The sequence below is a fragment of the Oryzias latipes genome, chromosome 6 (assembly GCF_002234675.1).
Source record: "Oryzias latipes chromosome 6, ASM223467v1".
NCBI lineage: Eukaryota > Metazoa > Chordata > Actinopteri > Beloniformes > Adrianichthyidae > Oryzias > Oryzias latipes.
Genome location: NC_019864.2, coordinates 5,380,315 through 5,398,119, shown reverse-complemented (window position 1 = coordinate 5,398,119; position 17,805 = coordinate 5,380,315). Strand labels below are relative to the sequence as shown.

General features: G+C 45.8%; 1 protein-coding gene across 3 annotated transcripts in view; it reads right to left on the bottom strand.

Annotated features, from left to right (window-relative positions):
• Positions 1-17,805, bottom strand: part of tdrd12 (tudor domain containing 12) — an 81,098-nt gene that overhangs the window by 47,794 nt on the left and 15,499 nt on the right. For all 3 annotated transcript variants that reach the window (XM_004086241.4, XM_023955529.1, XM_023955530.1), the window contains 6 exons: positions 14,843-14,979; positions 14,636-14,755; positions 14,498-14,553; positions 14,306-14,391; positions 14,048-14,222; positions 10,851-10,909 (listed from right to left, as the gene is read on the bottom strand). In XM_004086241.4, coding sequence (XP_004086289.2) covers positions 10,851-10,909; positions 14,048-14,222; positions 14,306-14,391; positions 14,498-14,553; positions 14,636-14,755; positions 14,843-14,979 — 633 coding nt within the window. The remainder of the gene's footprint in view (positions 1-10,850; positions 10,910-14,047; positions 14,223-14,305; positions 14,392-14,497; positions 14,554-14,635; positions 14,756-14,842; positions 14,980-17,805) is intronic.

Sequence of the window (17,805 nt, the reverse complement as noted above, 5' to 3'; positions counted from 1 at the left end):
CTGTGTTGTTTCTAGGACATAGTTTCTGCAGACTGTCAGTAGTTATTTCTCTATTGAAGTCAATGGGATTTTGGCTTCTTGTAGACTGCAGGTATCAGAATCTGAATCCTTTAATTTCATTGTACACAAGAGGCTTGTTACAACGAAATTACCAGTGCTCTCCAGCTGCTTGAGCAAAATAAAATAAAGGTAAATACATGTTAGAATGAAATAGAAAATATGTGGAACTATGGATATATACATTTTTACAAACATACATACATGTATTGCACGTAACTGCAATTTTGTTGTACTGTTGTACCTAGTGTGATTGTACAATGATAATAAAGCTTTATCTCATCTCATCTTATCTTAACTTTTATTGCACTTCAAGGTTGTTAGATATTTCACATGATTGTTATAGATATGTCACAGTGTTTTTATTTTGAGGTTCACATTTTGTTCAGGACGTTGACAGCTCTGGGAAAAAAAACTGTTTTAGTCTGTTGATGCGAGCTCCGAGTGTTCTGTACCGCCGTACTAGTTGGAAGCAGAGCACACAGAGCCTCTTTGAGCAGCTCTACATGTACACTCTAAAAGGAGTATTTGGGCTGTAGTTGGAAAGACAAACTTTTTTACATTGTTCTAACTTAATTATGTAGGTTGTTGGTAAAAATAAATCATTTTTTGAGTTCCTTCAACTTAAAAATAACAGTTATTTTACTTTCAATCAACTTATTTCAATTAAGTTGGTGTAACTTTGGTGTGAACCTGTCAACGCGTCATGACGTCATAACGTAAGGCAGCGCAAGGAATTATGGGAAACCATTTTCTTTGCCTATCTGGGCTGATTGTGGTTTAAGTGTGAGTTTTTGTCCATGTGTTTTGTTGTCTGTTGTCCGTTATGTTTATTTCTTTCTGCACCATGAGTTAGAGTTTGGGAGAGGAGGATGACCAATCCCCTTGAGCGGAAAAAATCGTAGTCCCAATATTAAAGAAAGAGGTCACGACATGTTCCTGCCCTGAAATGCGAGACATTGCTGGGTCATTCATGTCTTTGATATGAAAATTACAAGGCCCATTGGTTGAAACTTGAGAAAAATTTGTCAATTTAAATCGTAGAAACAAAATTTAAATTTGGTTTAAGTTAGATCAACTTATAAAATTGAGTTGGATAGCCATAAAAAATTAAGTTGAATAATTAATTAGTTGTTACCAATTTAAGTGATTCAATTAAGTTGGATCAACTTTTTCCCTCTTAGAGCGCACAAAACAACAGGAAGACCTCAGCTAGAGGCAGCTTTCTTGTTGTTATGAGACATGAACTACTTAGTTTTTACTTGGGATGGGTACTGAACCAAAAATGTGCCGTGTTGCTGCCAGTAACATATAAAAACGCAGATTGCGGTGCTTTGTAGCGGCTCAGATAAGAACGAGTGAAGCACTGCAGCTGCACAGCAGCTAATGCACTGAGCATCAGCCAAAAGGCTGTCGGCAAAGCGGGCCAAAGTTCTGCAGAACCTCACAGCAATAGATTCTAGTTCAGAGACCTGATGGATCACAATGATGTGTCCAACGCTCTGAAAAAAGGACGACATGGTGGCGATGACTGTTACTAGTTTATTACCGCGTGTGAGAAAACAGAGCTGCAGCTGCAGAGCAGAGAGTCATGTAAACAAAGCATCTTAGCCACATTAAAGCAGCTTTACTTCCTTCTGTCACGCTGCCTCATCATCACACTTTATTAATCCGTGAAATAATTAGTGCCCCCCTTTATTTTTGAAGCACCATTCAGATCCTGAACAGTTTAAGTACTGGAGAAGCTACATTAAACAATATTGTATTGAAAATAAAAAGCGCTTTATTTTCTCAATCATACTTTTACCACATTATTGGTTAAGGCACATTCATTCCATTTTTTTTCTTATACTGAAATATATTTTGTTGTGGAAATCAGACAATGTTGACTGTTTCCTTTCTATATTTTAAGTTACCAAAATAAAAGCACTATGAATTTGGGTAAGAAAGGATAAGATAAGATGGGATTTTATTGATGCCCGGAGGGAAATTCAGTTGTCACAGCAGCCAAAACAAGAAATATAGCAGTTAGAAAAAAACAAAAAACAAAGTAGCAATGAGTAAGAATAAAATTGTAATAATAGAAAGTGGAAGTTAAAGTACACGTCAAACATAACAAGTTAAATAATTAAATAACAGCTGCGGTTTCAGCAGTCTTAGACCGTATTGTTGTATAGTCTGACTGCTGTTGGGACGAAGGACCACCGGTAACATTCCTTTTTCCACTGGGGGTGCAGCAGTCTTTGGCTGAACGAGCTACTCATGGTCCTCACCGCTACATACAGAGGGTGAGAGGGGTTGTTCCGGTAAAGGTACAATAACCGTTCGGCCTACTACTACCGTTCGGGGTCCTTTCGACTGAAGATAACGTCACACTACGGTAGCCCCACTTGGACAAACTACGTAGCGTGGAGATCTGCTCGGGCTCTACATGTTTTCAGTTCACGTTTCAGATTTTGCCACAACCTACTTAGTAAAAAGATCTGTGGCTGTTAGAATGAACCTGCTGCTCCACAGAGTGAACAGTGTCTCTGATCAGAGCAGCTGGAGTCTCGTAGCTTCGTGTTTGCAGGCAGAGAAGGTGCTTTGTTATAGTGTGCGGTCCAGAAAAGGGTTTGGACCGCAGTCCGTTCTGCTGCAAAAGCACTTAATAATAATCATAAAAATAATAAAAACACGTTTAGAGGATAATCTCGCTCTGTGTCGGAGCTCTTTTTGTTTACGACAGACTTCATAGTTTCTTCTCTATGGTATTATCGTAATTTGTCCAGACCAATCACTATCTGACACGTCATTGGATCAACAGACAGCCAATCACATTATGTGACGTCAGCACTACTCGAAGGACCCCGAACGGTAGTTGTAGGCCGAACGGTTATTGTACCCACACCGGATGCTAAACAGCTTGGTCAGCATCCTCCTCTCACCTACAGAGTCCAGGGGACAGCCCAGAACAGAGCTAGATCTTTTCACCATCTTGTCCAGTTTCTTTTTTGTCCCTTTCATTCATTCCTCCACACCAGCAGACCAAAGCATAGAAAGTTGCTGATGCAACGACAGTCTCATAGAAGGTCTTGAATAGTGGCCTACACACACCAAAGGACCGCAGTCTCCTCAGGACAAGGGGCCTTGTTGTGCAGGACCCTTGTGTTGTCTGACCAGTCCAGTTTATTGTTGATGTGAACAAGCAGATACTTGTACACATCCACCCTCTTGATGTCCAGTCCCTGAATTGCCACTGGAAGAAACTGAGAACCCATTTTGCGGAAGTCAACCACCATCTCCTTCGTTTTGGTGGCATTGATGTGAAGGTGATTGAGTTCACACCAGTCCACAAAGTCCTTGATCACCTTCTTATATTCCAGATCGTTTCCCTCTGACACGCGTCCAACGATGGCTGTGTCATTGGAGAACTTCTGGATATGGCAGCTGTTTGAGTCATGGTGGAAGTCTGATGTCTAGAGTGTGAAAAGAAAAGGAGAGAGCACTGTCCCTTGTGGAGCCCCCGTGCTGCAGACCACCTGGACAGACACACAGTCTTGGAGCCTCACATACTGCATACTGTGGTCTGTTGGTGAGGTAGTCAACAATCCACGAGGTCAGCTGGTTGTCAACCCCAGCTCCTTCCAGCTTTCCCCTGAGCAATGATGGTTGAGAGGTGTTGAAGGCGCTGGAGAAGTCGAAGAACATGATTCTCACAGTACTTCCAGGTTTCTCCAGGTGTAGCAGGGTTCTGTGCATTAAGTAGATGATAGCGTCATCCACTCCAATGCCCAGTTGATACGCAAACTGCAGGGGGTCAAGCACTGGGCCCACTAGGGGCTGGAGGTAATTCAGGATCAGTCTCTCTAGGGTTTTCATTAGGTGAGACGTTAAAGCCACAGGTCTGAAATTGTTGGGCTCCCTTGCCTTTGCGGTCTTTGGTACTGGGACCACGCAGGAGGTTTTCCACAGCACAGGGACCCTCCTCGTGTCGAGGCTCAGGTTGAACATGTATTCTACAACCAGGCAGAGTTGGTCTGCGCAGTCCATGAGCAGTCTGGAGCAGATGCCATCTGGACCTGTAGCTTTCCAGGTCTTGATCCTCCGAAGCTCTCTTCTCACCTGATCCTTTGTTATGTTGATGCTGGGTGGGGGGTTTTGAGTACTGGCAGTTACGCAATGTGAAGTAGGGGATTGTAGAGGGGGTTGGTGTTAATGTTGTCATGGGGATGTGTGATGGCACGGACGTTGATAAGTAGGGGGGGGGGGGGGGGGGCAGCTGAGACCGGCATATTGGGGATTTGGAATGGTCCGATGTTGTCTGGGTAGTTGTGGGGGGAGTGGGACCTGGATCAAATCTATTGAAAAATGAATTGAGCTCGTTTGCCCACTCTTGATCACCCTGATTGCACCTATTGTCTGTGTTGTGTCCAGAAATGGTTTCCAGCCCTCTCCAGACCTCTTTCACATTCTTTTCTTGTAGCTGATTCTCTACCTTTCTTCTGTGGCTCTCTTTGCCTTCCTTAATCTTCACTTTAAGTTCCTTCTGCACCCTCCTCAGTTCCTCTTTGTCTCCTGACCTAAAAGCCCTCTTTTTTTGGTTTAACAGGTCTACAGCTCAGGAGTCACCCATGGATTATTGTTGGGGAAACACCGCACCATCCTGGAGGGCACAGCGTTCTCCACACAGAAGTTTATGTAGTCTGTAATGCAGTGTGTCAGACTGTCAATGTCCTCATGCGATCCACACAGCACCTCCCAGTCTGTGGTCTCAAAACAGTCCCTCCGCTCCTCACTGGCCTCTTCTGTCCATCTTCTCACAGATGTTGTAGTTGGAGGTTGTTGTTTCACCACGGGTTTATAGATAGGCAGAATGTGAACCAGGTTGTGATCTGAGCAACCTAGTGGGGGGAGGGGGACAGCTGTAGGCATCCTTCACATTTGCGTACAGGAGGTCCCGGGTGTTGTTGTTCCTGGTGTGACACGTAACATACTGGATGAAGTTTGGGAGAATGGAGGAAAGTGAAGCATGATTAAAGTCTCTGGAGACAAGGAAAAATGAGTGGGGGTGTGATGTCGCAGCTGAGACACCGAAGTGTGAAGAAGCTCACAGGCCACCTCTGCGTTAGCAGATGGGGGGATATACGTAGTAATCGCGATAACATGTACAGCTCAATGTCCCGCGTACAGAGTCTCTCCTTGACACTGATGTGTCTCGGGTTGCACCATTTGTCGTCCACAACATCGCTAACCCACCTCCTTTCCTCTTGCCGCTCTCTCTAGCTGTCCGATCCGCTCTCACGAGGTGAAATCCGTTCAGGGAGACATGTTCGTCAGAGGAAAGATCATTCAGCCAAGTCTCTGTGGAGCACAAGATGCTGCTATTCCGATACTCTCTGTGTGGTCGAGTTAGCGCCGTTAGCTGCTCCAGCTTGTTAGGGAGAGATCTTACATTTCCCATAACAACAGTCTCTTCAAATCTTTTTCTTATTCTTTGTACTTGACGCTGAGACACATTGAAGGTGTCAGCCATCTCAGCAGTGGATCTGGTCTTCAGCTTCTTGATAATCAACGCTTTGGTCTCAGGGTGAATCTTAGGCATGTTGTCAGAGGTCAAGTTGCAGTTGATGTGAAGGCCTGGTGTGCTGGGGTTCTTTTTGTACACACCCACTAACTGATCACAGCTGAGGCTGTAATCTAGGATTGGGTGCATCATATGACAAGGCAACAAAACTTTTGTCTTGCCAAAATGTGACCTTTCTGTGTTCATTAAATGATCAATCTTTCTTCAGTGAAGCAATTTTATTTTAGTATATTGAACATAATTTGGGAGGGGTTTTAGCTTTCATATGAGACATTTCTAAAACCAATTGATTCATTAAAAGTGAGGTTATACGCTTTTGTTTCTACAAAATGGATAAGCGACAAGACTTTTGTCAGGGATTGTATATACTTCTTCTCTTTCTTTACTTCAGTAAAAGTACACAACTATCGGTGTGCAAATTGCGAGACTAGTTTTTTGGCTCTTTTTTCTTGTTGGACTGTTTCTATTGACATGGGGGGACCCCGACAGCCGTGGCTCCGTTGTTTACACACATAAACAGCTGCTCGCGTACCACAACACTGGGCTACACTACGTGGACAGACCAGACATCCCTACCGAGATCAGGAGGAAAAGAAGAGGATAAATAGCAGGAGTTAGGCGCCATGAGAGGAGAAGTCGGTATAAACCATGCCTGCCGTCTGTTGTTATGGGAAATGTGAGATCTCTCCCTAACAAGCTGGAGGAGCTAACGGCGCTAACTCGACCACACAGAGAGTATCGGAATAGCAGCATCTTGTGCTCCACAGAGACTTGGCTCCGGGCAGCGCCAGATTTGTGAAAAGCAACTTATGAGATACAGTTGCAGTACTTAACATTGTGATCATTAAATAAACTGAATTTCAGTAAAAATGAAAATCTTACCCAAAGTTAATTATCTCTTTTCAATGATTCCCACACAACCGCCACTAAAATGGTTCAAAACATTAGACTCATCCATATCAAGCTTTTTATGGAACAATAAACCTGCAAGAATTAGTCTAAAAACTTTAAAATCTGCAAAAAGCTGTGGAGGATTAGAATTACCTAATTTCCACAAATACTTTCTTGCAAATAGATTACAATACATCTTAAAATGGTTAAAAAATAATCCAGAAACCAACTCATGGTTAGACTTGGAACAGGCGTTATGTGGAAAGATCAACCTGTCAGATCTTCCATTTATTAGCCAAACAGTTAAAAAACAGGATTGTTTCAAAACTATTAATATAAACGCCACTTTAACAGCCTGGTGGGAATTTCTCAAAATATCAAAATCATCAATTCAACCGTGCAAAATGACACCCATCTGGAACAACCCAGACATCCTCATAAACAAAAAAATTATCCACTTCCCAGCTTGGCAAGCAGGGGGCATAAAACAACTAGAGCACGTAATTATTGATAGAAGATTCATAACTCCCCAGGAACTTCAAGACAAACATGGAATAAATAACTTCTTGGAATATCAGCAACTTAAATCAAGTATTACTAAAAAATTTAAATACAGAGACAACGATTTAAAGCTACCAGATGTAGTTACCACTCTGATCAATTTCTCAATGAATAAAACTCTCTCCAAAATATACAAACTTTTATGTAATTTAGATAATAACATTTCACTTCCGACAACAAAATGGGATGCGGATTTGAGCATCAGCACAGATGAAAGCTTTTGGTCAGAACTTTGTCTAAACACCTTTAAACTGACAAAAAGTCCAAATCTGCAGCTAATCCATTTTAAAACCCTTCACAGAATTTACTACACTGGACAGAGGATGTTCAAGATGGGTCTCAGCAACTCAGACATTTGTCAGCACTGTGACAGTAATCTACCCGACAATTACATGCATGCACTGTGGTTCTGCACGCCTGTCCAGGCTCTCTGGCAGCAGGTATGTGCCGATTTATCAGTCTGGCTTAAGGTTTCAATCACAGCTTCACCGTCACTTTGTGTGCTTGGTGACATGAGTGCCATCGATGTAGAAGGAGGATTAGGCTCTATCATTTTCATAACTCTTTGCATTGCTAAAAAAACTATTTTAACAAATTGGAAAAGCAAGAAAAATATAAATATAAGTCAACACAGAAATCTGCTGCTTGATCAGATCAGCTTGGAAAAAATGTCAGCCCAAGGTTCAAGTAACTTTGAAAGAATTCGGTCTCTCTGGTCTCCCATAGCTGACTCCATGACTTAGGGGATGGGGGGGCCTGGTCGTCGCTGCTCCTTGCCCTTCTGCCGTGGGCTGGGGTGGGGGCCGGGGCCTCCGGTGCCTGGCGGGGGGTGGTGGGGGCTCCGTTGGTCGGGGGGTCGGGTCCGGCGCCGGGGTGGGGCGGGCTGGGGCGCTGCGTGGTCCTCTGGGCTTGGGTGTGGGGGTGCGTGGTGGGGGGGGGGGGGGGGGGTGGTGTTCTGGCTTGGCTTGGGGGGGTGGTCCCTTTGCCTGTGCTGGGGGGGGTTGGCGGGGGGCGCTGCTCGGGGGGGGGGGCCCAGCGGCACTGGATGGGCTTCCCATCTACGCCTGGGGCTGGGATCAGCCCTTCCCTGGCTCTGGGGCGGGACGGGACAACCCTCTTGGGGCCCCCGGGCGCTCTGGGTGTCATCCGCTTCGGCTGCGGGGTCTGGGGAGGGGTGGGGTGGGGGGTCTTGTCGGCCCTGTCCTGTGGGGGGGCATTCTGGGGGAGGGGGGGGGGCACTATTGGTACGGGGCAGGGGGGGTTGACGGGTCGGGGTCTCCGCTGAGGCCATCGGCGGTTTCCCCGGCCGGTTGGCTGCATCGGTCCCGTCGAGGCCTGACCAGAGCTCTTCTAGGGCCGGCGTTTGGGGGTGGGGGCCTGGGCTTGCTCCGGGGGGGGCCGGCGCTTTCTGGCTCCTCTCCCTCTGTGTGGGGTGGGTGGTGCTGGGCCTGGGGTGTCGGCGCCTCCGGGGGTGGGGCCCCTGGGCTGGGTGGGCCTGGCCCCCTTGCTGGGGGGGGGGGGGGCGGGGGACAGCTGTTTGACCACCGGGGGACAGTCTACCAGCTGTCCCCAACTTACCCCCTTCCTCATATAACCTCATAATAGGGTGAGGGGGTGGGGGGATTAGCCTGCGATGGGCCTTGGGGGGGGGGGTTTACTAGGCAGTGGCCCCCCCTCCTATGGCTGCCGTATGGAGTGGGCCCCCCCTCTTTCGGTTTTATTTGCACCTTAGACATGTAGGGCCCTTGGTAGGGGGGGTGCTTGGACATCACTGCCAGCAAGCAGCAGATGTCCTCCTAGCACCCTACCCGCCAATTTTAACCGCACCTTAGACATTTAGGGCCCCTTGGTGGGGAGGGTGAGGGGGCATCACTGTGAGTAATCAGGAGATGTCCCCTTAGTGCCCTACCCGCCAATTTTAACTGCACCCCCCTTAGTACACACACCCCTCCCCCCTCAATATATACATCCCAACATAAACACACACACATGCACACACACACCCTCTTAAACACACATATACGCACACACATTTTGCAAGGAAGGTGGGACCTAGGACCATCTGTCCCCTGCCTCTTCCCTGGTGGGGGGTACGGGCCCCTTTGGAGCGGCGGCCGTGTCCCCGGGGTGCCGGCTTCCTGGGCCCGGCGGTGCTCTCTCCGCGCGGTGGGGGGGTTCACATTACATCTGAGCCGGGGGTGTTGGTGTCCCTGGGGGGTGGGTTCTGGTCCTTGCTCCTGAGCGCTGGGCCCCGCCTAACTTCCAACTGTGGCCGAGCCTGGTCGGGCCATATTTACAACACCCCTTGTGGGCCCTCTTTTTTCCCCGGGGTTCCCCCCTCCTGGGCGGGGGCGGCGGGCCCCTGCCTTGCTCCTCCCTGGACCAACCGTGGGCCGGGCGGATGGCTGCCTGGAGTGCGGGGCGGGTCTCCCTTGGGGGGTCCTGGCTCGTACCTGGGGTTGGGGCGGGGGGATGCCCGGAACTCCTGGGTGGTGGTGGGGTGCTCATCTGGGGCTGTGGGCGTCCCTCTCCGGTGGGGCCCTGCGTTGGGCTCTCCCGGCGCGGCGGGGGGGCTGTTCTCCTGGTTGGGCTGGGGCGGCCCTCTCTTTCCCTCTGTGCCTCCCTGCTCTCTGGCTCTGGGGGGCCTTGCGGCGGTCCTGCTGGCCCTGGCCTGGGTGGCGGGCTTGGTCGCCCGGGCGGCGGTTGTTCCCTGCCGGTTTCCGTGTGGCGTGGGGGGATTCCGGCTGCCGCTGCTGCTGCGGTGGGGGTCTTGGGGTGGGGATGGCTGGGCGCTCTCCTTCCTTCTTTACACATTCCACCATCCATATTAGAAGAACATGAGCACTCACCTGAGCACGGGTGTTGGCTCACCTTTGCACTGGCGGTTTGCGTGACTGAATGACTGAAATGTTTCACACTAGTTGGTTTTAAGGCATAAGTATGTGTGTGAGCACTATCTGTTTTGTGTACATGTCGACAGATGGACATTTTTGCAACTAGCAGGTGTGTTTGACACTTGGGTGTGTGTGTGGACAGGCTCCGCCCTTTTTGTACTGCATTTGAGCCTTACCATGGTGATTAACAACCAGTAAACTTGTTGCTCTATGCTGCTTCATGGTCTTATCCCCCTTCCCCTCCTACTATCACCCTCCTTCCCCCCCTCTTTCTAACGTCCCTCTCTCTTCTTCCCCTCTTTCCTTTTCCGTCCGGTCCAACACCAAAGATCTTCAAACATGTTTGAAATTAATAAAGTTTGGCCTCAATTACAAAAGGGGTTTATTCAGACATACCTTTGGTTTGTCTGAAGATTAATAACCCCTCTTGTTAAAGTAAAATATGTCCAACACAAGAGGCCCTCAGCTCTCATCTGTTTGCCCAGCTGTTGGACAGGACAAGGTAAAAAAAAAAAAAATAAAATAAAAAAAAAAAAAATAAAAAAATAAAAAAATAAACTGAATTTCACAATTTTATTACAAGACGTGTTGGAATTCAAGTAGTAAGTAAGTCACCTTTTTATTTTGGACAAGTGAAAACAAGTGTAGAATAACTAAATAAGACAAAAACAAGACAAAAATTATATTATAAGTAAAGTTTTTTCTAAGTCATATTTTTTAAGAAAAGAAAGTACAATATCAGGATATGTATCGTATCGCGAGACTCTTGCCAATACACACCCCAACAAACAAACAACATAAAACAACAACCCATAAAACAGTTTGTAAATCAGCATGCCAACATTGCAGGGAAGAGTAAACGAGCAAAGAAATCTGCAGACCTGTGGGAAAGCTGTCTCCAGACCCTCTGCTTCCACTTCCAAAGGCTGCTGTGGTTTTACTGTAGGTAAAGAATCACAAAGACAAGAAAAAATGAAAAATTCATCACAAATCCTAAAATAATAAGAGGTTACATCCAGAAATCAGCACTGAACCAGGTTTTCAAGACCAGAATCATAAGGCCCTAAGTCACATGCACCTGTATGAGCAGTTGACCCTGCAGCTGCTGCAGGTCTTTGGCCCATGGAGGGTCATAGAGAGGAGCAGCTGCATCATTAGGAAAGCGCAGATGTGGCTTCTGGTTCCCTTGAGGTTTAAAACTATTATGAAAATGTATGTGAAGTCTCATCGTGAAGTATTCATTTGACTATTGGACATTGTATGTCATATGGTACCACTCTAGTCATTAGTGAGGTGCATGTACCGGCTCCTTACTGACCGCGCATAACTGCTGCATGTATGGGCTGTGTAATAGAGGTCAACATTTTTTCGGGATACCCACAGGTCCCGGGAATCCAGTGGGATGTGAGTTTTCTCTGCCTGACTCACTCGGTCTGCACTCTCAGACCGAGTGCAATTCATTAGCACACTGTGTGTGGAGTCAGCGTTGCCTCAGGCTCATGTATTTGAATACACCCACATCTGCCAAACAGCATGCACCTATATTCTGTTCACAAGTTCCTCAGTTATGGTTTTTTTATTTAATTTTTTTTATTTTTTTTTACTTATTGACAATCTAGGTATCATACATAAAATTACAAACAGTAACCATATAATCAACATTACATCCCTCAGTTATGATGAGGAAATTTACATCCGCGATTCCCCATTTCCCATGAGTCTTAGGGGCTAAAGGCGGGTCTGACCTGGCTCGCCACACTGTTGTACGTGTTTAAGAATGAGCAAGGAACAGCAGTGGATGGAGGGGTGAACGGGAAAAGCTCTCCTTCCGCTTGTGTCGCGGCAGCATTATGGGAGTAACAGGGCTGGTTAAAAAAACACACCAGTAAAATAAAGTAGCGGCGACTGAAAAGCGCGCGCCTCAGCGCGATACGCGCGCGTCAGAAGTTTCCTTCCACAACAAACACTGTTGCTCCGCGGACGCCTCTGCGCTCCGCGCTCGCCAAGCGGGCTCTTTGTCTCCCCTTCCTATGTTCTCCGACACCTCTGGCCAGGGCGGCTTCAAGGAGGAGGACTTCGTCCCCATTGCGCCGGTGGACGGAACAAATCGTGTCTGTGCAGAGCAATCGGACTTAATACTGTACGTTTTGTGGATGAGGGGCAGATGCGTTGTTACGTGTGGGAGCCATCAGACTGCCATCGGCAGTGTCTCCAGCTCACACACACGTCTCCAGCTCACACAGAGGCTGTGAGCTTTTCAAAGCAAAATTCCGCTCAGTCTTTAGAAACAGTTGAAACGATCACGTCAATTTGTGTTTCCAGTCGTGTCCCGACAAAATAAAGGCTGATGTTATTCCCACATATTTAAGCGCAGCCCAGCTGCAGATTGCAGCTTTTCCGTCAGCAGCTGACCGGCTTTTCCAAACCCGTTGGTGATGGTGGATTGTTTCACGCTGCTTTTAACGATTGCTTTTAACTTGAAAGCTTCATCATATTGCAGTGGCGATCACGTGCACGTTGGGTCTAATGGCACCAAAGGGTTCTGGGATGCGGCTGGACATGCGTGTTTCTTTTTGTTGAACCATGACTGAAGTGTCTAAGACCTGAAGTCAAGTCCATGCTGTTTGGCTGCTAAGAGGTGTGTTGAAAAATAAATGACTTGTTGCTTGGAGTTGGATAGAGAATTCAAACTATTCACTGAGTCCGAAAGTACGTACATGGCGGCCGCCAATTAATTCCATAAATTAGCCGCGTCACTGAATAAGCCGCAAGGCTGTAAGCGCAGGAAAAAAGTAGCAGCTTATAGTCCGGAAATTACGGTAACCTTGGGATTTTTTGGGTACAAATTGTTGTAAAAAATTGTTAAAAAATGTTAAAAACTTAAAAAATGCTGAAGGCTACAGAAAGGTTGTATCCCAAAAAGCAGTCGATCTTTTCCAACAGAAGTCTGTCAAGGATCACAATTACAGATCCAACATCTCTGAGGAGACTTGGGCGCCAAATGAAGGAATCCAGTCATTTATTGCATTTTCAGTTGATATTGATGAAAGCACCAACATCACAGATATGTACAGCTGTGCATATTTATTAGAGATGTTAAAGAGAGATCACAGTGGAGTTTCTGGAGTTGTTGGACACAACAACAGCTGATGACATAGTCAGCTCTCTAGTTACTGTGCTGGACGATTTTGGAGTGAACTGGTAACGTGACGTCAGTTTGGTCACTGATGGCGCCCCATTAAAGGTCAAGATGTAGGCAGGTGTTGCCACTGTGTGTTGCGCACTTGAATGACAGTAAATGTGTTTCTGCACGATTTAAATCCTGACATTGATGGCCGGGTGAAGTTTCAGGAGAGAAAGGGAGGTTAACTCCAAACTCCTATGTTCACAAATGTTTGCAAGTTTAATTTAGTTTAATTTTTTAAAGGTTTGGACATTTACATTTTAGGCGGGTGTTTCGTTTTTTTCCCGTAGCCTCTATTGAGTTTGGATTGCTTCAGTGTCAGATGTAAAATATTCAGTCTGTATAAAACTGAATAGACCTTTTTTTTAAGTGAAATTAATTTTATTTAAGATCCATTTGCCTCTGTGAATGAATGTGTAATAAAAATGATAAGGCTACCATGTTGGTTGAGGCATGTTTTCCAATTAAGTAAAAAAACAAAAACAAAGCTATTTTGCCTTTACGTTACTGGTCCGGCGCACTTGAGATCAGAGGGGTTGAATGTGGCCCCCGAACCAAAATGAGTTTGACACCCCTGATTTAAACCATTAACTGACTTTCCAAGAAGCTAAATGATGAGGATGATGACTGCCAGTCGGGACCAACCATGTGAAAAATGGACAGATTCTAAACCCTAACTGATTTACTGGTGCTTCTTCACATTTTAGAGACATTTTAAAAGAAAACTGTCAATATTACCAAGTATTTCATTGCTGGATAAGCAGACAAATGTATGAAGAGGTCTTGCATAAAGAGCTGTGGAACTCAGTAAACGAGTATCCATGGTCTTCACAAGAAAGGAAGGACCTCATCCTGTTCTTAAGCAAGGCAGTGGAGCTTCAAAGGCCTATTTACCGGACATCGGTGGAGGTTTAACAGCCTCCAGCTTGTTGAGAGATGCTGAGTCAATCTGGGTTAAGACAGAGCAGAATTTGATAGGAATTCTGCCCCATGCATCCAGACCACCTCTTCCAGACTCTTCACTGTAATATGCAAACTTCTTGGACACCAACTCATCATTGACACAGATCTACAGAAGTAACAGAAACAACCAACCGTCAGTGTGATAGAAAAACTTTGTGTCATCCCTAAGTGTGTAACAACGTGCCTCACCTTGAAGTCCCCAGTGGACAGATAGAGCTCTATTGCTGTTGAGTCTGACTCACTTTCCAACAGTACAGCCTCCACGAGGACGGAAGCTGCAAGAACAGAAGAGACAACCCTTCATGCTCATCTGTTTGGGAAACAAAAAACCAGCCAAGAACAGACTCCATAAACATATAAATGAAATGATTTAGCGCTGACCTTTGAGGAGACTGTGAAGGTAGACTGTGGCAGAGATGTCCCACTGATTGGAAGGACTTCAAACCAAAAAGAAGAAAGTTTGGCCCAAAAACTTACAAAAGAAGTTTAGGAACTAAAAAACTAAAGAACAAATCTCACATGAGCTCTGCCTTCTCTTCCAGAAAAGGGACTCGCAGTGTTGTTGGTTTGATTCCAGACAGGTGGAACTTCTGCGCCCAGAAGGGCAGCTGCAGAAAGTCAGGAACTATCAGCCGGATCCTACAACAAATGAAATGTATTTTTGTCAGTGAAATTAATTTCTGTGAGCATCAGAGGTATTTTGGCAGACAGGTGTTATGCTCATACTTGTCTGAAGAAACCACAATTCTTTCTCCATAGTCGACCAGGAAGCAGCAGGCTAGAAAGGTCACTGAATCCACCGTGATGGACTTCACCACAGCACGACACCAAGACTTGCTCTCCTCCCAGTACACAACATACACCTGAGAAGACGGCAACATTTTAGCAACAGCACAACTCCCTGGAAAAAAAAACAATAATTGTGTAAGCACTTCACTATTGTAGTGTTGTATCTCAGCGTAAAGCTTCTTTTCTCTGCTTCAGAATCGCCTAGATCACGTGTCAAACTCAAGGCCCGGGGCCAAATGTGGCCCGCCTTGACATTTCATGTGGCCCACGAGAGCATAAAAGTTTTTAACTCCTTAAAATATAATTTATTTTAGTTAACAACATATTATTTATGTGTGGCTGCAGTTGTAATTATGCATTGTTTGCAGGTCTTATGTGTGTATGCAGACATATTGTTGTCATCAAACCATCAGTTGGATGCAAGGCTGTGTGCAGCCTTTTTTTGTAAAATGTTACACGTGTCATACATGCTTTTTCTGGCTCAGTTTTATGTTATTTTTCTTTATTCACTCAGACAGTTTGATCCTTCATTAATGGAGTTATGTGGGTTTTAATAAGCAGACAAAATGTAAAAGGATTTATGCTAAAGTAACAAGCAAACAAATATTTTCTATGCAACTGTAATTGTCACTTTAAAAAGTTATAATAAATAAATAATGAGGTATTTAGCATTAAGGAGTAGTTACATTTATTTTTCATTACATTTAGTTACATGTATACATGTCTCTGGAGTGGGTCGGAACCACATGAGCTGCTCGTCCCTAGAGCGGGTCAGAACCAGGCGAGCTGCTAATCACTAGAGCGGGTCCGAACCAGGCGAGCTGCTCGTCCCTGGAGTGGGTCAGAACCAGGCGAGCTGCTCATCCCTAGAGCGGGTCAGAACCAGGCGAGCTGCTAATCACTAGAGCGGGTCCGAACCAGGCGAGCTGCTCGTCCCTGGAGTGGGTCAGAACCAGGCGAGCTGCTCATCCCTAGAGCGGGTCAGAACCAGGCGAGCTGCTAATCACTAGAGCGGGTCCGAACCAGGCGAGCTGCTCATCCCTAGAGCGGGTCAGAACCAGGCGAGCTGCTCATCCCTAGAGCGGGTCAGAACCAGGCGAGCTGGTTGGTCAGAACGGACCGATGCCTTGATTTCACGTGTTTCAAGGTAATAAAAAGGGACTGGCAGACATTGAGGAGAACGACAGCAGCTTGAGAGCAGCTCTTTTACACACGGGGATTTCTCTGTTCTCCAAAACGTAACAGGGCCTTCTTTCAGAGAGATCATCTCCGGTTTACTCGCTGCCTCATCAGTGACAAGCGGGGATCTCAGACAGTCAGTCTCTGCATTAGAGGATCACATATGTGTTGGCAGCAGCATCAAACACACACACTGGCAAATTACTTTTTTATTATTTAGTTTTAATACCCTCTGATGGATTTGAGTCTGGCTTAAGAGAGAAAAAACTATGAAATAAAGCACAGTATATAGAAAATATAATGAGATGCAAAGAGCCGCATGCTCATTGGCCAAGAGCCGCATGCGGCTCGAGAGACGCGTGTTCGCCACCCCTGTTGTAGGTTCTTCATCATAGCCACCTTTTGCCTTGATTACTGCTTTGCACACTCTTGGCATTCTCTTGATGAGCTTCAAGAGGTAGTCACCTGAAATGGTCTTCCAACAGTCATGAAGGAGTTCCCAGAATGCTTAGCACTTGTTGGCCGTTTTGCCTTCACTCTGCAGCTCACCCCAAACCATCTGGATTGGGTTCAGGTCCGGTGACCGGGGCCAGGTTATCTGGCGCAGTACCCCATCACTCTCCTTCTTGGTCAAATAGCCCTTACACAGCCTTGAGGTGTGTTTGGGGTCATTGTCCTGTTGAAAAAGTAAATGATGGTCCAACTAAACACAAACCGGATGGAATAGCATGCCGCTGCAAGATGCTGTGGTAGCCATGCTGGTTCAGTATGTCTTTAATTTGAAATAAATCCCCAACAGTGTCACCAGCAAAGCAGCCCCGCACCAACACACCTCCTCCTTCATGCTTTACTGTGGGAACCAGGCATGTAGAGTCCATCCGTTCACCTTTTCTGCTTCACACAAAGACACGTTGTTTGGAACCAAAAATCTCCAATTTGGACTCATCAGACCAAGGCACAAATTTGCACTGGTCTAATGTCCATTCCTTGTGTTCTTTAGCCCAAATAAGTCTCTTCTATGGAAAACCAGAAACACTTTTTCAATTTCAAAATGAAGCTGCATTTTCTTTACTTAAAATCAAAAAGCAATCCACTAAAATGCTTTTTCCTTTTCTTCTTCAACACTGCTTATTCTGTCACTTAATTAAATGATAAAGAAAATGGTATTTGACATTTCATTTTCAAAAAGTTCTCTGGTAAATTTGTAGCAAAATTCATTGAGAAATGTCTAATTTGACAATTAAAATGAACTAACAGAAATGCTTTTTCATTTTCAAAATTTAACTGCATCAAATGACTCAAAATAAAAATGAAAAATCAATAGTTCAAAATGCTTTTTCATTTCTACTTAAAAAATGCTTATTCTGTGTCATAATTAAAATGAAAATGCAAAGAGGGGATTCTATTTTCATTTCAACCTCCACCCTACAAACATTGTCGCATTATTCAATTCGATTTAGCATTTCCAGCGGGGAGGTGGGAAGATGACGTCATTTCTATCTCCGTGTGTCCGGCTGCTAACAGACTCATGCTAGGAGCAGTGCGGCCAGGCTTGTAGCTTTGTGTTAGCGGCAGAGGAGAGGGCTTTGTGATGGTTGTGAACTTCTGATGATTGTGCACAGCTTCTCAGACTACGTAGCAGCATTTCCACCTTCTGCGGATGCACCGCGGTCCGTTGGACCCCCCCGACAAGCTTTTTGTATTCGGGCCGGCAGCTGCCT